We start from the raw sequence: 25,934 nt of genomic DNA, 5'->3' as shown, positions 1-25,934 counted from the left end.
ACTGGATAGACAGAGCCAATTTTATTTTACTAATGAACTACATAGTATGTGATAAACATCTTTTGGTGAAGATTAGACAGATTAGAAATTTTGTGCTTTTCTTATGAATAGTACAAAAGCCAGGATGTGGTACCATGCTTTGAAAACAATTTTCCATTTACCAAACATCTGTGATGAGAGACTAAATATGTGAGGCAAAGTATTCCATACAGCAGTGAGAAGAATGTTATCCAAGAAAAACTTTCTGAAGTTATGAAGATGGATATTTAGACTAATGTCTCTTTAAACTGAAATCATTTTTGTCTGTAGTTCTATATTAGCATTTGACTATATTTATTGTGAAAGACATATAAATGTTACTAAATGTAACTATATTTCAAAAACTTATTGTAAATGCATTTAAAAATTTTTAGTGTTATTTTTGTAAAATAGTGGTACAATTTAGTGAACCATAATTTAGATTCACTCATTCATTCATGTCCATCCATTGAACAAGTACTTGTTGAATATTGATTCTATGCAAGATATGATGTTAAGCTTTAGAAATACCATGATGAACAAGATACACTAGTTCTCACTTTCATATTGCCTGGTGGTGGAAATAAGAAAATAAACAAGTAAAAATAAATAAATAAATACTAATTGTGATAAACCTTATGAAAGCAGTCATTTTTGCCTAAAGATTCCACTTTAGTAAATGTTTAATTACCTTGCTTATAATACAAAATGAATGAATCAATGGATGGATGGATGAATGAGTTCTTTAAAGCGTTCTATAAAGCATATCAATTGGATAAAGAAAGTTTACTTTTAGAGGTTAGTCAGAGAAGAATTGTGGGGGGAGAGGTAGCAAATGTGATAGTGAGCTAGTGGAGTTGGAGTTGAGGAAAGGAAATGCAGTGCCAGGCAAAAGGATCAAGTTGTATTGATTCCTTTGGGAGGAAGGGACTGGGAGGACTTTTGGGCTTTAAAAAGGAGCTTTGAATTTAAGTAGTTGGAAATGAATTAAGCAAGGATTTATGATCCACATTGTGTTTTAAAATACTATAGTTTGTTTCTTGTGAATCACAATGTTAAAGACGTATGTGTTTATTTTATAGTAAATGTATAACAGAATTGCTATGTATATAAAACTGCATATATATTTCCAAGTATGCATTAAATTTTTATCTAAAATAAAAAGTATTTGGCAGATATTATGTAATAGCTTACCATGTTGTCTTGGTCCTGACTTAGTTAATTTTGATAGAAAGATAATTAATGCATTGGCATTAATTTCATTTCCACTACAGTTTAGGAAACTACTTTCAGATGTTTAGCGGAAATCCACTCCATGAATGGGTCACCATTAGCTTTTTTTATCTTAATGTTTAAAATGAATATAAGTTTTTCTTCATGATACATGAATACTTATTGTCTTCTGTTGTGGGATTTACTAATGGAAAGTTCCAAGTCAGTTTCAAGTCACATAGGGTTCACCAAACACTGAAATTATGTATTCTTTTTAGAACTATTCTTTTCACCCTCTTTTCAAATGGTTTACTTTTATCCCTCAAACATGATCTTACATTGTTTGATTATTTGTATCTTCAAAAATGATTTTGGGAAGCACTCTGATAAGACTCTTGAGAGTCCCTTGGACTGCAAGGAGATCCAACCAGTCCATTCCGAAGGAGATCAGCCCTGGGATTTCTTTGGAAGGAATGATGCTAAAGCTGAAACTCCAGTACTTTGGCCACCTTATGGGAAGAGTTGACTCATTGGAGAAGATTCTGATGCTGGGAGGGATTGGGGGCAGGAGGAGAAGGGGACGACAGAGGATGTGATGGCTGGATGGCATCACGGACTTGATGGACGTGAGTCTGGGTGAACTCCGGGAGTTGGTGATGGACAGGGAGGCCTGGCGTGCTGCGATTCATGGGGTCGCAAAGAGTTGGACACGACTGAGCGACTGAACTGAACTGATTTAGTATACTTTGGATCACTTTCCCTGCCCCCATCATGCCACAATATAAGTTTCACGATAATTTAATTGTGAATTACATGTTTGTCTTTAAATACTAATGAAGTAAGCCCATTTGTGTTTGGCTCCTTAGGAGGTTACCACTTAGCCCAGCGATTTTAGAACCCACAAGATGATTTACTTTCCTAAATATTTCCCAGATTCTGAAATTTCAGATCACTAACCTCTTTTTTTTTTCTTCTTATTCTAGAAGGATATGGTGAAGAAATAGCCTGCACCCAGAATGGTCAGATGTACTTAAACAGGGACATTTGGAAACCTGCCCCTTGCCAGATCTGTGTCTGTGACAATGGCGCCATTCTTTGTGACAAGATTCAGTGCCAGGATGTGCTTGAGTGTGCTGACCCCGTAACTCCCCCTGGGGAATGCTGTCCTGTCTGTCCACATACAACTGGAGGTGGCAATACCAACTTTGGTAAGAAGGCATAAGGCCAACTCAGAATTTGTCCAGTGACTTATCTTTATAGTTACAGTGTTTTTTGCTCTCATAATTCAGCAACCTAAGAGAATAATTAAGCTGCTATTCAGTAGTCTTTGGTGTAATAATTTTACTCACCCACTTTAATCTAACAGTAATGAAAAGAAAGTTATTTCTTCTTAAAAAACAAGGAATTTTTTGGGCTGCATTTAAGTGATTATGTCTAATTTGAGAATTCCTTGTACTACTTAAGATGTTCTTTTGTTATCCTATCCATGCTGGGTGCCTCCAACATATTTGTTGGTTTTCTACGAAGTCCATTAATGTCTAAGAGGAGATCTAAAAACACATTTCTCTTCCTTGTGCCAACTTTGCCCTTGGAAATGGAGTAATAATTTCTAATGTAATTTAGTGCCACAGCACCCTCTGTTACATAGGTTCATTAATGCAGAATGCTTTTAATGTTGGCTAAGAGAAACAAGAGAATGGAATGGGTTTTCTGGAGAAAACAATAATATAAATTATTGGTTCTTAAAGCTTTTTTGGAGAAAAGTGTCTGTGTTTAACCAAGACTGTGTATTTGAGTATACATGTTAGAAAAACTTACATATAAAAGAAACAAGTTCATGTTTATGTGTTTTAGTGAACCAGATAAGATTAATATTAAACTTTTGGGTTATTTGTTTTAGCAGTCATGAATGGAGGCTTGCATGCACCCTTGTCAAGACAGTGTCAAGGCTTTATTTTTTCCCCTAAACTTCACTGCAAATAACAGCAAATATAATGAAGTGCTCAAAAGTATTTTCATGGAAACATTACACAGTAATTTACCAATTAGCCTCTTGGATATCATTCAACAGTAAAAGTTGGCCTGGAATAAATACCCAAACTTAACTTTTAGCCATGTAATAAGAAAGATTCCACTTTGGTATTCTTGCCTGGAGAATCACACGGACAGAGGAGCCTGGTGGGCTACAACAGGTGGGCTGCACACTACATAGGGTCGCAAAGAGTCGGACACAACTGAAGCAACTTAGCATGCCCACAGTAAAGAAGATATAATGGGAAGAATTGAAAACAGGGCACTAAAGGGCTACCTGAAGAGGATATGATCTACACAAAATCCCCAGGAGTAAAGCAAAATTAAGCCTGTGGGAATAAGTGCATGTTGAGACAATGGTAGCAAAAAAGAAAAAACAGAGCAAAATACACAACCTCCTACAAAAAAAAAAAAAAAACGAGCAAAATACACGACTTCCTGAAAATAGGTGATTTAGGAAAGCCCAATTTATTCCATGTTGAATAATTTTAAAAAGTACTGACAACAGTGTTGATACAAAGATACAGAGATACAAAGGCAAAGATGAGACCGTTTAACTAAATATATGAGATATCATCACAGAACAGATCAAAATTCTAACCAACCCTTATTTCCATTATCACAGAACAATTTAACATTATTAACTGCACCTGACCAAACAATTAGACAAGAACAAGGCATTGAAACATGTATAATATTATATATGAAATGAATCTCCAGTCCAGGTTCCATGCATGATACTGGTTGCTTGGGGCTGGTGCACTGGGACGACCCAGAGAGATGGTACCGGGAGGGAGGAGGGTGGAGGGTTCGGGATAGGGAACACGTGTACACCCGTGGCGGATTCATGTTGATGTATGGCAAAACCAATACAATATTGTAAAGTAATTATTCTCCAATTAAAATAAATACATTTATATTTTAAAAAAAAGAGAGAAAAAAAAGAAATTGGAAGTTTAGATATTAGAAAAGAGGAGGTTAAATGATCAATTTATAGAAAATATAATTGTGTACTTACACAACCTTAAGGAATGGAGTAAAAAGTGCTACAAAACAATTTAGTAAGATATTGCAATATAAAATTAACAAATTAATAGATATACTATATACAATTACTTCATAGAAGGTATGTATGTTAGTTGCTCAGTCATGTCCGAGTGTTTTTGAGGCCCTGGACTGTAGCTCTCCAGGTTCATCTGTCCATGAAATTCTCTAGGCAAGAATACTTGAGTGTGTTGGCATTCCCTTCTCCAGGGGATCTTCCCAACCCAGGGATTTGAACCCTGGTCCCCAGCGTTGCAGACAGATTCTTTACCATCTGAGTCACCTATATATGGCTATTATAAATATTATATTTTTATTCCTATAATTCATTCTATGAATATTAATGAATAATAGGAATAAATATATATATTTTTGTATATTACTTCATAGAATGAATAATAGGAATAAAAATATATCATTTATAATAGCAAAATATATGATAAAGTGGTTAAGGATAAACAAAACAAAATATTTAAGATATATCTGAAGAAAACTTTAGAACACTACTAACTCAAATAATGACTTTAATACATGTAATGTTCCATTTTGTTCTTGGTTAGGAAGACTAAAAGAAAATCAATAATAGTGACCTCTGGTGAGAAGTGAAATGTGGGAAATAGAGAAAAGGGGAGAAGGAAAATTTTTACTGTACAATCTACACCTTTATTAATATATTTTAGGTTTGTTTTTTTAATCATGTGAATGAATAACCTACTCAAAAAAGTATAAAAACCAAAAATAGAGAATATTGATTGAAGATAATTAGTTATAATTTTAATAGCTAATTTTTTTTCTACATAAAGGTTGTGAAGAATATTCAAATGTCAGAATTTTCCTAAGGGTACGTTATTTTGCCTCTTATGAAAATATTGGTGCAAAATAATTTGGATTTCTATCTACTGGTGACAGGGGAAGCTTTTTAAATTAAATTTATGACTCTATAAAAATTATTGAAATAAATATTGAGATTCTTAATAACTATGTATGCATAAAATAATATATTTACTCTTTTCTTTTTTATAGGAAGAGGAAGAAAGGTAAGTTCTACTTTACATAGTTTCATTTTTGTAAATTTAAAAAATTCTAATGATATCTACATAATTCTGTGCTTTGAAGAGTTTGAAAGCTCTTTGTAAAGTACCATACAAATATAACTATATGAGCATAGTTTAGCTACTTTGATTATAGATTATAGATGCCTCTATTTTCTTCACTTTTTAAATTTGTATTTATAGATGGTTCTTTCAGAAGGTTGTGACTACTTAAGGGATTGAGACTATGTCATGTTAATCATATACCTTATATATATATTAGAATAAGTGTCTAATTGCAATGCAGTAGACCCTGAGTCCCTTGGACTGCAAGGAGATCCAACCAGTCCATTCTGAAGAAGATCAGCCCTGGGATTTCTTTGGAGGGAGTGATGCTGAAGCTGAAACTCCAGTACTTTGGCCACCTCATGTGAAGAGCTGACTCATTGGAAAAGAATCTGATGCTGGGAGGGATTGGGGGCAGGAGGAGAAGGGGACGACAGAGGATGAGATGGCTGGATGGCATCACTGACTCAATGGACGTGACTCTGAGTGAACTCTGGGGGTTGGTGATGGACAGGGAGGCCTAGTGTGCTGCGATTCATGGGGTCGCAGAGAGTCAGACACGACTGAGTGAACTGAACTGAGACCCTGCAATAAATGTTTAATTGAATGAAGTAAGGGATAAAAAAAAGAAGGAAGAAAGGGTGGGAGGGTATTTGTTCTACTTCGGTGGAATTGTGGTCCCTCTCCCATCAGTTGGGAAGTAAAGATTTGATTGGGGCTTCCCTGATAGCTCAGTTGGTAAAGAAACAGCCTGCAGCGCAGGAGACCCTGGTTTGATTCCTGGGTCAGGAAGATCCGCTGGAGAAGGGATAGGCTACCCACTCCGGTTTTCTTGGGCTTGCTTTGTGGCTCATCTGGTAAAGAATCTGCCTGCAATGTGGGAGACCTGGGTTCAATCCCTGGGTTGGGAAGATCCCCTGGAGAAGGAAAAGGCTACCCACTCCAGTATTCTGACCTAGAGAATTCATTGAACTGTAAAGTCCGTGGGATCGCAAAGAATCAGACATGACTGATCGACTTTCACACACAAAGATTCAATTAAAAGAATTAATTGAATGACTTGACACACATCACTTCCCTTTCTCTCCTCTTCTTATTGAAGGACTCTGAAATCTAATCCCAGAAACAAGCATTACACTCAACAGGACAATAATGGGGTGTAGCCAAGACCTTGGTATACCTACTCAGTTTAGCCACTTGTTAACTGGACATGTGTGTGTTAGAGTCACTCAGTCTTGTCCAATTCTTTGCTATCCCATGGACTATAGAAGGCCAGGCTCTTCTGTCCATGGAATTCCACAGGCAAGAATACTGGAGTGGGTGTCATTCTCTCCTCCAGGGCATCTTCCCTAGCCAGGAATTGAACCCAGGTCTCCTGCATTGCAGGCAGACTATCATCTGAGTCATCAGTGATTGGACATGGGTGATCCCATTCAGTGAGAGAGTTCCATCCCCTTGAAAGTGTTCTTTGTTTTCTGGTTAAGTTGAAAAGTATGACATTTGCCCGGTCTTATCCAGATGGGATGGACACAGGAATTAAGAATGAAAATGAGGAGTCATCTCAATTTTCATGGCAGATATTAGACAGCAAATTTACATTCTTTGCCTTTGCATGCAATGGAACTTTAGTAAATTAATAATTGTACAATGCAATGCAAGACCTTCATGGTAAGTAAAAGTGATGTCATCAAGGGGAGGTCCTGGTCACTTTTTACATTTTTGGCTCAGAGGGCAATGCTGTAAATTCATCTTATTTGTCATAAATATCAGTGAAGCTATTTATATGTCAATATATATCAGAGGAGAAGGACTGCAAATGCCAGATCACATTTGGTTTACATTTGAAAGCTAAAAAATTATGAAAATTAAATGTTTGAATATAGCCTGCAAACAGATAGATGAATTAGTAGGTAAATAGATAAACAATCTGTGAAATAAAAAAGGAATTGACTATGAGAACTGCCTTGATGTAATCAATTTAATTTGGTTAGTAATCATCCAGTTTACTGAGGGACAATTGCCAGGCTATCTCCTCTAGTTTACTGCCTCTTTCCAAAGGTGGTGTGAGACAGCGTGGAGAAGGATATCCTCAAAGCAGCTGTTTTTAACACATTCTAGTTATGTGCTTATCTTCATGTCTCTGCCATTTATTATCAAGTCATCAGAAATATGAGAGCAGAGCAATATTGTATAAACACATTTTGTGCTAGGTTTATATAATATTGATTTTTATTTATAATTTATTCATTCACTCATGTTAAGCACCAAATGATTACTGAACCTTTGTTAAAATCCTGTAGGAGGCAAATAATGCAGATGACGTGATGGTGGGAAAAATAACTGTGACTGCCTCCTGTGGTAAAGGCTCCTATAAAAGTGATGAGGCATATCCACGTAGCATTAAGTGATGAGTAACAGATGAGAAGTAAAACCAAACTGTAATTCTCATCTGAACATGAATACTTGAAGTTTATGTTTCCCAGGGGTATGAGAATCAAATTTAGTAAAGCTATCATTCCACATAAATTGATTTATTCAAAGCTCATGTTAACAAAAGTGACAAATATTTCCAGTTTGACTTATTTCCAAAATAAGAAATACATAGAATCATTTGATAAATTTGTTATCAAAACTTGATTATAGAACATTTAACCCAATATCAAGTATTGTGGAACAGTAGAAGGCTCATTTTTCTAATTTTGGCTGAAATAATTTCTCCTCCCTTTTTACTTATATTTCTAGACTTGTTCCAAAAAGGAATTATTCTCATGTATGTGTGTGCGTAGTTACTCAGTCGTGTCCAACTCTGCGACCCCATGTACTGTGGCCTGCAGGCTCCTTGGTTCATGGGATTCTCCATGAATACTGGAGTGGGCTGCCATGCCCTCCTCCACGGGATCTTCCCAACCCAGGGATCGAACCCAGGTCTCCCTCATTGCAGGTGGATTCTTTACCATCTGAGCCACTAGAGTCCTTTATTTATTAGACACAGATTTACATACCCTCTCCGAAGAAGTAAAATTCTCTTGACATTTCAAAGAAAGTTTTTTTAAACTCTTAAAAGGTTAATTTGTATTACTTTCATGTTAAAAATGGAAAGATCTAGTCTAGAAGTTAGCAGAGGGAGAATGCAGAGAGAAGCTTCTCTGCTTTGCTGCTCCCATGTGTTGGCCCCTCTTCCTCCAGTCTTTTCATGGGTGTTTTTCAGTCTCTTGTGTTCTGCCTTGAGGGATGCTCCTGTCTCTGTAGAGCCATTTCCAATACTTCTGAATTCTCAATTTATTCCTGACTTCCTAAGTATTAGCTACCTCAGCGTTAGAATCAGCAAGTATGATCAGGGTATTATTCTGTCATTGAGTCCATGATTAAGACTATCAAGATTGTAAAATAATTTTTTAAATGAAGACAAAATCTAAAAGTAAAATATTGAAGCATTGTTTAGGTAAAACTCAGGTACATGATGAAAAACTAAGATTGTCAGAATGTTAACAGTGATTATCTCCTGATTGACTATGATACATACTTTATCTCTCTATTTTCTATTATCATAATTCCTTACTAGTAACTCCTATTATTTTTATAAACAAACGTAAAGACAGTGTATATGAAAAGGAGAAGTTAAATAAAATAGAATTCATTACCCTTGTTTTTCCTATAGTTTGGATATAATTCCTAATGCATTCATTCTCTATAATTACCTGGGAAAAAGCATTTTTATAGTGTATTAATGATAATTACTATATTAATTTTATTGAGAACTTCTGTGTGCCCAACTGAGAGTATAAAGTAGATAATCATTACCTTGGGGAGACCAATATCTGTTGGAAGATAAATACTGAAATAAATGATACAAGTGAATTAGAGGCATGTGTGTATTAGTCGCTCAGTCTTGTCCGACTCTCTGTGATCCCGTGAACTGTAGCCCACCAGGCTTCTCTGTCCATGGAATTCTCCAGGCAAGAGTACTGGAGTGGGTTGCCATTCTTTTCTCCAGGGGATCTTCCTGACCCAGGGATTGAACCTGGGTCTCCCACACTGCAGTCAGATTCTTTACCATCTGAGCCACTGGGGGAGTTCACAGTAGAGGTATATAAAGATATAATTCAACCAATGTTATTTAAACAACATACTTGACATCATGCTATAAGAATACAATTTTTGAAAATCTAAAGTTCCAAGAATCAAAAGAAATTCCATCTATATCTGTGGTGTTAAGATATAGATGCAAAGATGGTGTTAAGATAAAGATAAAAGCAAATTATGCTTTATTTACTTTGAGTTATGATAGTTTCTTTTGTTATTTTTTATTTTCCTGTTCAAATAATAATTTTTCTAGGTTTTCCTCAGATATTGAGAATTACCTAATATCATTATGTCTTTTCTTTTCTTTCCTTTTTTTCTTTAAAAGACGATCACATATCTCTTGTTATTTCTCATAGTCTTCCATGGGCTTCCCTGGGGGCTCAGAGGTTAAAGTGTCTACCTGCAACCTGGGAGACCTGGGTTTGATCCCTGGGTTGGGAAGATCCCCTGGAGAAGGAAATGGCACCCCACTCCAGTATTCTTGCCTGGAGAATCCCATGGACGGAGGAGCCTGGCAGGCTACAGTCCACGGGGTCACAAAGAGTCGGACACGACTGAGCGACTTCACTTTCACCTTCACTTTTTCCCATGAGTATAAAAAAGAAAACAATGGCAGGTGTTTTAGGATTGGCATCTGATAAGTTACTAAAAACTAAATGGCATGTAATATGAGTGTGAGAGTTCAAATATATACATATATCTGGATTTTCCTTTGTGCTTTCAGTCTTTGGGTGGTTTTTCCTGTGGTACTTTGACTTTAAATTTTTTAATCACAAGCATTTCTTTGTTTTTAATTATATTTCTTATTCTTTAAAAAAAATACTTATTTGTTATTTTTGGTTGCGCTGTGTCTTCATTGCCGCGCACTGGCTTTTCTCTGGTTGCGGCAAGTGGGGCTGCTCTCTAGTTGAGGTGCACGGTCTCACTGCAGTGGCTTCTTGCTGCAGAGCATGGGCTCGAGGTGCTCAGTCTCAGTAGCTGCCGCTCGCGGGCTCAGCAGTTGCGGTGCACGAGCTTAGTTGCTCCGTGGCAGGAGGACCCTTCTGGGCCAGGGATCAAACCTGTGTCCCCTGCATTGACAGGTGGACTCCCATCCACTGTACCACCAGTGGCATTTCTAATCATCTCTTTGGGTCTGATTGCCGTAAAAACTGAACGGAAACTTTACACATTTCACACAGTGGATTAATTTTATTTTCATGTTTTTGAGAGAAGTAGTGTTTTTTTCATGAATAAGACCTAATATTCTAAAATTGATTGTTAACCTTTTTCTCATTTTATTTTTTACCTTTCTTACAAATTTCCATTGTTTACATGGAATATTTTGGTATAACATGTTAATGCTCAATAAGCCACTATATTTTGCTAATTGAATTTTTTTTTTTTTACTTTATAGGGACAAAAGGGAGAACCAGGATTAGTACCTGTTGTAAGTATACATGTATATACGTTTTCATGTACCTTTGATAAACTTAGTTATAGCATCGTTGTATATTATTGCTTATATACATACTTTCAAAAATAGGGAATTTAATTATTTTATAACCAAACTTTTAGTATAAAACAAGCAAAATAAAATAAATCAATGCTTAATTTAATATGATATTTTATGTTTATTTTTCCTGACTTTTATTTATTTATTGTCCCATGACTAAAGGTGTAAATCAAGATTTACAAAATTAAGTATATTGTATGTGAATATAAAGTGATAATTAAGACATATATTTTTATAGTATATTTAGCGATATCATCCAAATGGAGAGGCATGATTTAAAGTGCCACACTTTTGGAAATATGTTATTATCATGATGTAAAGTCCATAGCGTATAGAGTTCTTAAGAGTTATTTAGACTTGGAGATGATCATAAAGTATATCATTATATAGGATGAAAGTTCTTCACTATTCTCCTTGCTTTTAAAGGAATTATCATTTTGTTAAGACAAAAGTAGAGCATGTTGATTTGTTTGACAATATTTGCATTTTCGCTTTGCTTTTAAATTGACTTGTTTTTAACAAAGATCACCTAAAAGGTGAAACCATCCATATTGTTTGTGTTCATTTAAAAGCACAATGCCTAAGGTACTGTATTAAGCACTTCCTACATATTTATTTGTTTGTCTTCACAACAACTCTGAGAGGGAGTTAATTTCATAATCATTATCACCATTTTACAGAAGAGGAATCTTAAATACAGAGAGGATAATTAATTAGCTCAAGGTCATACAATTGGTAAGGGTTGGAGTTGGGATTTGAACGCAGGTTTCCTGGATCCAGCATTGGCTCTTAATCACTATACCAGTACTGCCTCCTTGTATTAGAATTTAAATTAATGTCTTAGCCTTATAAGAAAGTCGGGGAGGGAACGGGCACCAATTGTTAACATCCATTTGTTCTAAAATAATAGCCGGGCCTTTTGTTCTTCTTATCCATTTGACTATTGAGCTTCTAAAACTCTTGAAACTGTCTCTGTGTTCTCTTGTCTGTTGTTTAGGTGACAGGCATACGTGGACGTCCAGGACCTGCAGTAAGTAGTTGCCTCCAGTATTCATGGTATTCTTGAAGTGCTTTGAGATACTGAATCTTTATGGATATTATGTCCAAGAAAAGACAATAGATTAGAAAACAATGATGTGCTTGGTTTCTTGAAACATTTTGTTTTGAAACAACTTAAACATTTCTTTGCAGCAGTGAATGAAATTGATGAACCCTACCACTTCATGGGAAATAGATGGGGAAACAGTGGAAACAGTGTCAGACTTTATTTTTCTGGGCTCCAAAATCACTGCAGATGGTGACTGCATCCATGAAATTAAAAGATGCTTACTCCTTGGAAGGAAAGTTATGACCAACCTAGATAGCATATTCAAAAGCAGAGACATTACTTTGCCAACAAAGTTCTGTCTAGTCAAGGCTATGGTTTTTCCAGTGGTCATGTATGGATGTGAGAGTTGGACTGTGAAGAAGGCTGAGCGCCGAAGAATTGATGCATTTGAACTGTGATGTTGGAGAAGACTCTTGAGAGTCCCTGGGACTGCAAGGAGATCCAACCAGTCCATTCTAAAGGAGATCAGCCCTGGGATTTCTTTGGAAGGAATGATGCTAAAGCTGAAACTCCAGTACTTTGGCCACCTCATGCCAAGAGTTGACTCATTGGAAAAGACTCTGATGCTGGGAGGGATTGGGAGCAGGAGGAGAAGGGGACGACAGAGGATGAGATGGCTGGATGGCATCACTTACTCGATGGACGTGAGTCTCAGTGAACTCCAGGAGTTGGTGATGGACAGGGAGGCCTGGCGTGCTTCGATTCATGGGGTCGCAAAGAGTCGGACATGACTGAGCGACTGAACTGATCTGATCTGATTTAGGTTAACTGTACTCATTGAAATTAGGGCATATTAGTCTTGTTGACAATGATTAAGGATAGACTACTTTTATCTATTTCATGAAATAAACTGTTAATTCCATCTGTTATTAAAATTAAATCAATAGAATTTGATATTATTGATATATTTCTGATATATTCTATTGTAATATTTTCTATTACATTATATAACAATATATTAATATGCATTAGATTGATATAACAGTAAATATTACAGTAGAGTTTGAGAAGGTATACATCAGAATGGCGTATTTCTGGTTTAGCATAAAAGACTACTGATTTCAGGTTTGGATTAGTGGTAGCATTCACAGGTAGCCAGATGAGTAACACACATACACGCACACACATACACACACTCCTGTAAATTTTAAAGCACATTAGGTCAATGTAAGTGAAATACTGATACACTTCAACAGACCTGCTGTAGTCATTCTGAAGCATTTGCTTTTAAACAAAAGATTGTGCTTTGGACTGAGTAAATGCACAATCAAATTTTTATAACTCAGTTGAAACTCTTTTGAAGAGAAATAAAATTCTCCTGGCAACTGCCATTTTCTGGGGAAAAAAGTTAATTTAAGATATAGGCACAAAATGCCAGTTTTGAAATATAATAATCATTTGTTATTTTAATGGAAAAATAACTGCAGTTGCAGTTACCATTTGGAAAATTCTTGGTGGGTTTTAAATGTACAGTGGAGACGAGGCAAAGTTAAAAAATGACACTGGATACTTGAAGGCACACAAGGTAGGAGCAGAATAAGCTTTTTTTTGCCATTGCTTTCATCAGCAACTTGAATAGCGATCAATAGTTTGGGGCATTGTGTACCAACATGAATTCATACCTTTCTTCAGAGAAATTGAAAATTTGGAGCTTGGACAATAATGTAGTTCTCAAAATTTGAATTGTAAGTTTTTGTGTCTAAGACAAGAGAGCAAAAAAAAAATGATTATTGCAAATTTACAATTATTGTTCAAACTGATTTACACAATTCATTGGGTACCACGTTGTTATATGTACTTCTTTACAAGTCTTTAAGCTTCAGTGTGAAAATAAACAGCCTTTCTGATTACACAGAACTTTTATACATACATGGCTTTATTTTCTGTAGTCTTCAGCTGAAATTTTAAAATAGATGATATTTCTGTTTTCCAGTTTTCTTATATCAGTAACCTTTAAAGCAAAATTATCTGAAGTATACATGTTTTACAGACATAACCATCATTTTCTGTTTTAGGGACCACCAGGATCACAAGGACCGAGAGGAGAGAGAGGCCCCAAAGGAAAACCTGTAAGTTGACAGCGGAGCTCCCTTTTTGTGAACTTGAACAAGTAAGCCCATCGATGCCAAGTTCCGTGGATGCAGCAGAGAGCCAGTGGCACTTTCGTCCTTTCTCACCTCTATTAAACTGACATAGAATTCAGGTCATGAAGGGATTGTGCATTGATCTTGATTCAGAGGAAAGCATTGCATGCTAACGATTACCTATGATCTTCTCAGATAACACAGATGATATCCATGTGTCCTTTATGAGGTCAAATTAAAGTAGAATCTAAGGAAACATAATGAATACCTCATATTGTTTTCAAAAGTAAACCGTGCCAACAGTGCATCCTTGAGAGAAAACACCCAAGTTGTGTGATCTGTGGTTGCTCTAGGAATAACCAAATTGGATAAAAGAAAAAGAAATTATTAGAGGACAAAATTTTCTTTCAAGTGGTTCTGTAATGAATTTATTTCCCTAGTAATGCTGCCTTTTTCATTGGGCAGCTGCTGCAGAGCTATCAAAGAAGTAATTTTAAACATCAACAAATTCATTACCATAGGGAATATCTTTAAATTTAAATAATCAACTCTATGTTCTTGAGATAAGCCATGAGATTATTATATAATACATGCTAAATGTTTTCTCTTATTAAGAAGTCCTATTATAGCAATCATTTTTCTTTTTTATATCTCACCCTCAAAATTTGTCTTTTATATATCAATACCAAATACTTAGATGAATTTGTATATCAAAAATATTCAGATAAATCTATCATTATCCTATGTTTCAATCTGAAAAATTTATGCTGTTTAATTTTCTGTCTAATGATGATAGCTACTATGATGTAACTTTCTATGGGTTTTAACCTTCCAAATATGTACTTATCCATATCTAAATGGGAAAAATAGATGAGCAAGGAAGCAACAGACCACCTTAAATATATAAGTAAGGAAAAAAAAAACACATTCTAGATCATGTTACTAAGAACCCTTGCCCCTGGTTTCATCTTTGATACTGTTTTTCGCTTCTACTCATTTTACCAAGAAGGGGATGATGCCAGTACTTTTTCCAAACTGCAGCTGAAGTTATGGAAAGTATTTGCAGGCATGCAGGTAAATGGCAGTGGTCCCAAGGAAGCAGGTCATAGCCATGTAGGTGGGCAGTAAAGCTGGTTTCCGATTATCTCACAGCCCATTCTTCGATGGTGTTCTGCCATGCTGCCTCACCAGCACTGGTAGCTGAAACCCTGTTGGTGGATATTCGGACGTCTGTCCAGACGTCTGGGATGACAGAGGCAGGTGGAACATGACTTCAGCTGGGTGGAGGGTGGGGTCATGCAGGAAACATTGTGGCTCAATGTACTTGTGCCCAGAATAATTGATAGAACTGAGTCCTAAGCGTAGGTGAAGCTGCTGTGAAACTCGTGGTTGGGATTACAGAATTTCTTGTTAGGGTTCAATGAATCTACTCCCCACTCCTCTTAGTATTCTCTTTCCTTTTTCTTCTCTTCTAGACTTAGTATGTGATAAGCTCCCTTTCCTGTCTTGGTTTAGTCTGAGATAATCAATGGGAAGTGCGTGTGTGTGTGTGTGTGTGTGTGTGTGTGTGTGTTGAAATGAGTGAGAAGTAATTATTTATTTGGAATTGAGCAAGACAGTTCTGGTAGATACCCAAGTAGGAAATCTGTTCCTCTCTTAATCCTAGCAAGCAGTGGTGTGATGGCCAAGTGTTTAGTAACTGATTTATTAAAAAAAAATATGCCTATAGCTTTTGCTGATTTCTCTGGTGTGAATACTCCCACCACAACTTTTTCCAAGATACTGGCATGATGTCACAAATGCCTACAGGTAGAATGTTTTACCTCTGGTCCTAAGAGCCTTACCTGGACAAAAGCTGTGGATGCCGCGACATAGGCTGGTAGTGCAATCACGGATGCCACTTTTCTCCCCTTTGTTACCATTGAACGCTACAGAAAGCTCATAAAATAGAGCAGTTCCTCACTCTTAACACCACTGATGTTTCAGTTCAGTTCGGTTCAATTCAGTCGCTCAGTCGTGTCCGACTCTTTGCGACCCCATGAATCGCAGCACGCCAGGCCTCCCTGTCCATCACCAACTCCCGGAGTTCACTGAGACTCACGTCCATTGAGTCAGTGATGCCATCCAGCCATCTCATCCTCTGTCGTCCCCTTCTCTTCCTGCCCCCAATCCTTCCCAGTATTAGAGTTTTTTCCACTGATGTTTGGGGACAGATAATTCCTTGTGTTTTGTAGGATAATTTGGCAGCATTCTTGGTGTCGACCCTCTAGATGCCAGTAGGAACACCTGCTCCCCCCATACAATTGTAACAAATGTAACAAATTGTAACAAATCTCTTGGTGCTGCTAAATGTTCCCTGGCAGTGGGGAGGGGAGCAAATTGCTCAAGATTGGGAACTACTGATACAGAGATCCTCTCATGAAGCCCTCCTTACTAGCCAGTGATCACCACGATTCTCGCTCACACATATCCTTAGTTTTAAGTGTACTGTCCTGATAACTTCATAGTGACAAACTAGCAACCTGTTTGGACGGCAATCAATGATGTGCTGAGTTCTAATCGCGCCTGTCACTTAACCTCTATAGGTCTCTTTCCTCATCTGTAAAATGGAGAATATACCAGTTATTACTAACTCTCACATTTCATAATGTGGGTGTGTGTGATATTACTAACTATCAGTGAAAAAAGTTCTTTCTGATTTGGGGCATTATTATTCCTATTTGTGAATGTTTAAACGTTGCCACCTAGTGACAATCTACAAGTACTTGTTATTGTGGATCGTCTCCTGAGACAGTGAAGTATCCTGGGGGAGGGGAAAGAATGATTATAGGGAGAATGCTTACCTTGATTCAAAACTTTTGCGATTCGTCACACCTGGAAATGTGAAAATATGTATTTTAATGTCTTCTGCAGTTATAGTTTTTGTTTTAAATATTTATCAGTAAAATATCACGTATTATAGGCTTTTTTTCTTATTTTCATTTATAGTCTTGCTTATTATGCTCACTTAGTTTTGGGTGATTTTCACAGATTTTTATTAATTTTAAACTCAATTTGTATAAAAGTAGATCATGTAGGCTATTTAGATGAGATATCATGGAGGCATAGAGTGCATCATGAAGTCAGTGAAAAAGTGAGCTGTCTTCAGAGCAGACTTTGAAACAGGATTTTTAATCACAGAGGGCTGGGGAAAGGACCCAATTTTTGAGGATTAATATTACCCAAACCTCTCTCTACTCCCAGTGACACTAAATGTAGTTTTTGGTTTTGCTTTGGAAATCTCTTTGGGAACAGAAAGAATGTTTTAGCTCATTTTTTTGTATTAATGATACCTGATTATTAATTAGCAATTTCACATTTTAAAAACACATTAAGTTTTCCACACATAGTGGTCTGTAGTTCAGGCTACTACGTTTTATATGCCTCCATTGACAGCATACATTTCCAGACCATGGTGTCACATTTGTATGATCTAGAAGTCTTAGGCAGCAATGAAAAATTAGCCTCCATTATGTAATACAATGAAAAAAGAGTAGAGTGAGTAGTCAGTTTCTGAGAAATCAGTTTTCAAAATGTGAGTTTTTATCAGGCTGTTATCTACTTCTGTTTGAATAGATAAATTTGCTTAATTATGCCACTACTCCAAGAAGTAAACATGTCAAACAGGAGTGTTTGAATATATGAGAATACATATTAATTAAATTTCGGAATAGCTCTTATGCCACCCTCCCCCAAACCATCATCTGCAAGCCACCTCTCCTCCCCACTCTGCTCGTCCTGTGCTTCCTCCCTCCACTGTATCAGCTCATGTTTGCTTATTGTGTGCTGAGAGATAGTCTCAGGTGTAGGCATGGTAAACTTCCTTTACTGTTTAACTCATCATATATATATATACATTTTTTTGATCCCTACTTCTAATTAGTAAAATCATATTGCGTTTTGAGTTCTTTGATCCTTCCTTTCCTTTCTTTGGTCCTATTATGAATTTCCAGTGTTAAAAAGCTAGAAAATACTTAACAAGACTTGTGGGAATGATGAGGTTAGGAGATGGAGCATTTCCAGAACTGGAGACGTGGCTGTTCCCCAAGCTGCCTTCAGAATGTGGGTTAGGAGGAGGGTGGAATTTGGCAGCTGTAACTCATTGCTCACTTCCTTGAGAACTAGACTTGGCTGCGTCCCCATGCCTTTCCCTCTGCTTCTCATGGGTCTGGTCTACCTTTGGGAGTAGTAGGGAAAATAAAGTATATCAGACTTCCAATACTAAAGAAACTGAAATGCGAAAATGTAGTAATCATATACTGAGTGTCTACTATGAGCCAGGAACTATGTAAAACATTAAAAAATTAGATGAAAATCACAAACACTGTTCAAAGATCCATAATGTTCTTTTCTTAAGTGGGGGAAAGTTAAGCAGGAACATACACAGTTAAGTGAATTTAGAAATCGACTAAATACCTTTAAACAGCAAAACTCAAACAAGTAAGGAAACTTATTCTAGAATATTGACAAACTGAATACACTCTTATAATTATTCCAAAACAAAGCTGATTACTGGGAATTTAACACATCAAGAATAAAATTCCTACCCAGAATGTGTCCTCTCCTGACGGCAGAGGCTGTGACCAGTGCTGAAATCTGCAGTTTTGGTGTAGCTGATGAAATTACTGTGGGTGGCTGGATTGCTCTTTTTCAAAAAATAATGAACACTTCACCTCCATCAAGAAGTTTGTGGCTTTTGTTTTCTCCTAGGTACATATTTGGCAATGGGTTCTAATTTCTTCTGGCTTACTTTTCCAGGGGCCTCGTGGTCCTCAGGGAATCGATGGAGAGCCAGGTGTTCCTGGTCAGCCAGGTGCCCCAGGACCTCCTGGGCATCCCTCTCACCCAGGACCGGATGGCATGAGCAGGGTGAGTGGTGTGCGTTGCTTAAAATCTTCTGTAGATAATGTATTAAGTTTTTGGTATATTATTAGGATCTTAAATTGTGTTAGTTCACATATTGGTCTTTAGCTGTAAGGGCAGCTAAGTGAACACAGTGCTGCTGTGAATAACAACAAAACTAGGAAATCCACAGGGAATTGTTGGAAAATTCAAAATATCACTTTTTAAAGATGCTGCTTCAAATGGTTTATCTTTCTTAATGTCAGTTCTGGGCACTGGGATTTTGTTCTTTCTGTTGATTCGCAAGGGCCACTAATATTGTTCCCACTGTGAACTGGAAAGAGAAATGCGTCTCTCTCCTTTTTTGTTCTCTTGGCTCAGAATGCTGAAAGAATCTGTGTCATGTCCTCCCACCAAGGAAGGATGACACATCCAGATGATGCTTGCAAAAGGGCTACTGAGTGGACATCAAAAATGCATTCTGGTTATGTCTCTGAGTGTTAATTTCCTACCAGAAGTAAAATAAAATGTCTTTCTATGCCTGCCTCTTTGAAGTCTTAGTGGCAGACTTTTGAGTAGATTTATGAGCAACTTGCAAAGTGCAATGAGGGAATGTATGGAACCCTGAAATGTGATTTTTGTTTTACAACAATTTTTACATTTGCTTTTCAACTCATTGTAGAAGGAATTGCCAATTTATTTTTTAAAAATACACATCTTCTTTTCCCATTAAAATCTGGAAATTGATAGAACTCCTGGAATGAAAATGGACAGTTTTAGTCAATTGGGTTACCAGAGATTTTTAGATGTGAAGGACAGAAGGTAAAACTGTTACCAATTTTGGAATATTCCAGCATTCATTAAAAAGATCATAACATTTTAATCAACTTATATAAATACAGTTAAAATTTACTGCCTACTAACAAAGAAAGAATACCATCTAAGTAAAGCAGTCTGGTATAATGGAAAAATCTTTAGGAGAAATGTTTTAAAGGCACCTTTAGGTTTTGTTCAGATGTTTGGCATGCTCTAACAATGGGAAGAAAGCCAATAAAGAGACAAACCTGAAATCGATTAGACTGGCTAAATGCTTAACAGAATGATCCATGCTTTTATCAAGTATCAGGCATTTGGCCCATTGCAGTAGTTATTTTGAAGCAACATAATGAGGAAGATTGTTCACTCAAAAACACGTACAGTGAAAACAGCTTGAATCTTTTTCCTTGCTTTGAAGTCAAAAGTTTACAATGAAAAAAAAAAAAAGTTTACAATGATTCTCAAAAGAGTCATTCTTTAAGAATCCCAGAGATCCTACACTTCTCAGTTTAAAAACTATGTTGATACATATCTTTTACTGTGGAAATAATGTCAACACATTTCTTTAACAGCCGTTTTCAGCTCAGATGGCTGGGTTAGATGAGAAGTCTGGACTTGGAAGTCAAGTAGGACTGATGCCTGGATCCGTGGTAAGTGTAGATTTTATCGATAATCAAAGTACTTTGGAAAAACCATTATGCAGAGAGGTTTGAGTTAGCTAGTAAAGAAGTAACATGTGTCTTCTTAAAATATATCCATCCATCCATTCATTCAATTTACTTATCAAACTCTGCTGTGTAATATTTGAAAGCCCAGTGGTGTTCCATTTGTAACTGTACAAAGTTATTTGTCTTCATTAATAAAAGACTGTCTGTATTTTTCAGACAGTTATAAGTTAGGTTATAAGTTTCCTAACTTATAACCACCAAAACAAAAACTGTACTTTCTAAAAACTAAAAAAAAGCAAAGCAAAGTCTGTTTTATGGTATTGTTAGAAAGTTATTTGGCAAAATGTATTATTTCCTTGTATTATTTCCTTATATTATTTCCTTACTTACTCTCTGGTTGCCTTATGCCGACAACTCTAAAATTTACTCACTGGGCCATTAGCATTCTCTTTTGCATTTCTTCAACAGCTGGAAAGATTCCCATTTTCTCTACTTTAACCTGGGTATTTGGAGCAATGTAATTTTATTAAATGAATTAACTCTCTGCAAAGTGACTCTTCCATACTTTTTTGCTCATAACATAATTCAAAGGCATTCCAGATTAATGACATTTCAGACAATATTAAGTCAGACTGCATAGATAAACACCCCTTCTACCTATCCTTTGGGCTTCCCAGGCAATGCTAGTGGTAAAGAACCTGACTGCTATTGCAGGAGACATAAGAGTCCTTGGGTCGATTCCTGGGTGGGAAAGATTTCCTGGAAGAGAGCATGGCAACCCACTCCAGTATTCTTTCCTGGAGAACCCCATGAAAAGAGGAGCCTGGTGGGCTACAGTCCATGGGACTGCAAATAGTCAGACAAAATGGAATGTTTGAGCACACACACCCATCCTTAAGGCCAGTGAGTAATTTAAATATTGTTGGTATATATTTTAAGTCACTTAAACATTGTTTGATTATACACATTCTAAGTCAGTAGCAGTATGGTCTCATTCAATGATTAACTGGGGATATTTTTCTGAAATACATGTTTTTAATCATTTGAAGTTCAAGTTACAGGTGTGTTTATTTTTTTTAATGAAGCTCTTATTTTCTTGCTATCTAAAAATCTGATCAATCCAAAACAAAAATTTAAGTTTTCACCATAAGAACAAACTAGATTTTGATTTAATTGCTTTCACTTTTTAAAGTGTGACATTAAAAAAAAATTACATAGACATTTACTAACAACTTTTAAAAATAGCATTTTCCTTTTCTTACCTTTGTTATGTCACATTGTAAACGTTTCATAATAAATTGGGGAAGTCTGTTTGGATACTTTAGACGTATGTCATGAAAGAAAGAAATAACCTACAAAACTCAGTGCCCCAGATCATTTAAAACTTACATTTAAAATAATCCAGTTGCTATTGTTGATAGTTTCATAATCCTTTAATTCAACGTGCTCATTTAAATTATGAGTTATTTACTGTGAAGCTGAAGAATTAAATAGACAGTTTGATAACAACTTATGCTTGCCAAGATTTTTCTTTGTTGGTTATTCTGCTTCAATTAAACCACCCCTTCAGTATGCGAGAGTTCTCATCCCAAGACACTGGGTGTGCACAGGCATTTTTATTTCTTTTCATGACTCTGAATGTGTGTATAAGATCATCCCAACATTATCCAAGCTTTAATCTTTTTGAATTTAGCTGTATTCCAGGTGAATACAGAAGGACAATGTCATCACCTTTTCACTGTCAGAGATTCATTTTTCCAGATTCTAAAGTGAATTCAACATTTTTGAAAGTTGTGAACTAATTGTCACGAACACTATGCAACTTTTCTTCTCATTTGTTTTTAAGGGTCCTGTTGGCCCAAGGGGTCCTCAAGGTTTACAAGGGCAGCAGGTAAGTCTTTTTATAATTAAATCACATACTGTAAAAAAAAAAGAAAAAGAAAAATAAATAAGTTCTCTGGGAAATGACTGCTTTTGGCTAGGTTTTAAATTGCATATTGTAATGCTCAGAGGACCAGATGGTTGGATAGCATCACCAACTCAATGGACATGAGTTTGAGCAAGCTCTGGGAGATGGTGAAGGACAGGGAAGCCTGGCATGCTGCAGTCCATGGGGTTGCAAAGAGTTGGACACGACTGAGTAACTGAACAATAACAATACTCACTGAATGGGCTGTATTCAATTAATTTTCACTCACTTAGAAATATATTCAATATGTTTTTCAAAGATTTTTCATAATGCTGAAGTTTTATCACCTGTTTCTTTATGTGACTGACCTCCAATACAAAGAATTTTTATGTGCCTGTGTTGGTAAAATAACAGATCATTATCTCATGTCATGGTGAAAATCCTTATAATTAATTATGTGCCAACTCTGGAGCTATGAAATGAAGTCATAGAAGAATATCACCTCTTAGTATTATTAGAAATAACAGTGACAATGATCACTCCATTAAATCTTTATAAAGTATATAATTCTGTACTTTCCTTCTATAACCTTTCAAATACCAATAAAATACTCATGTAGAGCTATTTTAATTTTTGTAGTGATTTGACAGGCTGTAGAACATGTTTTTTTCTAAAGAGAGAGAGAGAAGAATTCCTAGCTCAAACATGCCATATTTTCATTACCATGTGTGTGGAGTTTTACTCCAAGCTATTTTACAGTACTGCCATTGTGAATGGAAAATGTAGCTGATAAGAAGGAGGAAGAGAAGAGGGAGATGACTACCACCATCGACACCCTGTGCCAGCACTATTCTAGGCTCTCAACATGCGCTAGTTACCCAAAGAGTTACAGCAGCTTACTGAAGTAGGCGCCACATTATTCTCATTTCACAGATTAGGAAATGCGATATGGAGAGATGAAGCATTTAACAACTCATCCAGAGTCATAGCTGGAGAGGGGTCGAGTCAACATTTTGAGCAACTGCACTGTACTGTGGACAGTATAGGATTTAGTATTGTGTTTTCTTTGATTTGTTCATATAATTTGTGTATTATATATAAATTTTATACAATTTTTTTTTTTTGGATTTTAGGGTGGTGTTGGCCCAGCAGGACCTCCTGGTGAACCTGGTGACCCCGGCCCAATGGTAAATGTCAAGTAAGCATGTAGACCCAGTGTACTGTGGGTCCACCATTACAATGATGTCATGAGTTATTTATGTTACCACCTCTTTCCTCATGTAGCAATATATTCTAGTCCAGTTCAGGAGTCCTGTGTTATGGACTGTGCTTAAGCTACATATTTCTTGTGGCAGAGTATTTAAATTCAGAGGCTTTGAATATGGTCAGTGGAAAGTGCTGATTTGTGCATCTGGGAAATTAAATTTTTTTCCTTTGAGCACATAATCTGAAAGATACAACATAAACTTCAGAATATTAATGAAGTTGTTTTCTCTGATATTTTTCATTTGTTTCAACGGTATTTTGGATTGTATCATTGATGGATATGGGTAAATAAAGGTGAATATCCTTACTTTCCTTTTATTTCATTTTGTTATTAGGGTCCAGTTGGTGCACGAGGACCAGAGGGCCCTCCTGGAAAACCTGGTGAAGATGTAAGCTGCTTTTCTTCATTTTGCTTTGAAATTTTTCAAATTTCAAAATTTGCAAAATTTTGGCCAGGAAAGAGCTGCAACATTAACATGAATATTATTCATTGGTTCCCATTTCATTCACCTACTTTTTACTGTCATTAAATTTAATAAAAACAGGAGAGGTCAGAATGGAATTTTATAAAATCTGAACGTGCTCTTAATTGTGATGGTATTGTATTGTTAGGTACTGTATCTTTGCCTGCTTAGGTTTTCCATTATGATTTCTCCGTGGGATACTAGAATTGCTGTCACAACAGCAACAACATTTGGTGGGCAGAGCTTTTGAAGTGATCTTAAGGAAAAACACATTTCTTCGATCCCAGAAGATCATTATGAGGCCCTCATTAAATGGATTCTTTAAAATGTGTTCACAGAATAGTGTCAGTATTGCTCTCCAATGCTCAAAAAGTTGTTTCTTTAATTGAATTTTTAAAGTTAAGCCTAAATTTCAGATTTTAACATTAAGAACATGTGATCAGTGTTCTTAAGAACAGTGTATAACAACAGATTTGCTTTCCTGAACTCCTCTGTTAGTTGCACTAAAGTTGAGGATAAAATTATTAGGTAGGCCATTAATGTCTATGTGACATTAAACCAAGAAAATATTTTCTTTTTGTGTGTCATGAGATTTATTTAAGTGGATTACAATGAATTTGGCCATAAAGAAAATATCTCTGGTAGTTCTTAAATTTTTTTATCACAAGAAATAAATGGTAAATTTATTTTGAGAAGCACTGTTTCAGTGCTGCATGTTGATGTAGAATTTCGTGGCATGTGTGTATGTGTGTGTGTGTGTGCAAATTTTGATGTTGAGTAAAATGGAGAGCTAGGTCAGACCAGTATAATTTATATTTATTTCTTCTTCTGATAAACGAATGGAATCTCCACAGACTGACGTGCTATAATGCACTGCCCTCAGGCGTAGGGCTATGCTCTCACCCTGCTTAGACCACTGGATGTGAGCTTTCTAAGGAAGACTTTTTACCTGCGATTGATTTGTCATTTAGTCTCAGGAGAGAAAATTTTAAATCCCTCTTTCCTCCACTTTGCTTTTTTTCCCATAAAGGGTGAGCCTGGTAGAAATGGAAAACCTGGTGAAGTGGGATTTGCAGGATCTCCGGTAAGTTTATACTGATCAATACAACAATACAAAGACAAAATTCAAACAATGAAGAACATTTAAAACTAACTCACCATTCATGGCCTGCACATGTAGTAGACACTGCCACCAAGATACGTTCCCTTCTGTCATTGTGAAACAGGACATTTTGCCAGAATGAGAGCTAATTTGAGTTCCCAACTTTGCACTGGCACCATATGAATGACCCTCCCAGAGCTAGAGAATTATAACCAAATTTTCAGATAAGTCACCAGCTTGACTTACTTACCTTTCATAATATCTCAATCCTAATTTATCTTTTAAAGATATTTTTAGTTTTTTAAAAGATTTGGTATTCATATGTCAAAAATGACAGCTTTAAAAAGTTTGTTGATTTGTTTTTTATATGCTGCAACAATAAATTGTGGACAGGATGCCTCTTTGGCTGTTCCCTAAACCCTAATGTTGACTGAAATTCTTTATTGATGTTCTGGCCCCTAAAAGCTTATAACCAGATATATTAATCACCAGCTCTCCTAATACAGTTGTTTTCTTCTCACTTGACTCAATACAGGGAGAGTAACTAGCTCTACCAGAATTCAAGATCTGGGTCTCTTGGCTGCTCTGAACCCACCTGTCTTTCTTCACTCATGTTACTTTGATAGGTGCTCCCCTGGGATGTGCTCCAGAGCCAG

At 36.3% G+C, this 25,934-nt stretch overlaps 1 protein-coding gene across 2 annotated transcripts in view; it reads left to right on the top strand.

Moving 5' to 3' along the window:
• The window catches only part of COL5A2 (collagen type V alpha 2 chain), a 159,872-nt gene that overhangs the window by 78,038 nt on the left and 55,900 nt on the right, over positions 1-25,934 (top strand). Inside the window, exons 2-12 of one of the 2 annotated variants that reach the window (XM_086361692.1) lie at positions 2,214-2,438; positions 5,329-5,342; positions 10,882-10,914; positions 11,978-12,010; positions 14,104-14,157; positions 18,970-19,080; positions 20,442-20,519; positions 22,384-22,428; positions 23,580-23,633; positions 24,048-24,101; positions 25,207-25,260. In XM_086361692.1, the coding sequence (XP_086217818.1) occupies positions 2,214-2,438; positions 5,329-5,342; positions 10,882-10,914; positions 11,978-12,010; positions 14,104-14,157; positions 18,970-19,080; positions 20,442-20,519; positions 22,384-22,428; positions 23,580-23,633; positions 24,048-24,101; positions 25,207-25,260 (755 nt within the window). Of the gene's footprint in view, positions 1-2,213; positions 2,439-5,328; positions 5,343-10,793; positions 10,915-11,977; positions 12,011-14,103; positions 14,158-18,969; positions 19,081-20,441; positions 20,520-22,383; positions 22,429-23,579; positions 23,634-24,047; positions 24,102-25,206; positions 25,261-25,934 lie in introns of those variants that run through there. The other variant, XM_086361687.1, reaches the window with a different exon arrangement.

Source organism: Bos grunniens, chromosome 2, assembly GCF_055505025.1.
Source record: "Bos grunniens cultivar Pamir isolate PY7600 chromosome 2, Bosgru_T2T1.0, whole genome shotgun sequence".
In the NCBI taxonomy this organism is placed as follows: Eukaryota; Metazoa; Chordata; class Mammalia; order Artiodactyla; family Bovidae; genus Bos; species Bos grunniens.
Note: the sequence above shows the minus strand (reverse complement) of the source record. Positions and strands in the feature narration are given on the sequence as shown.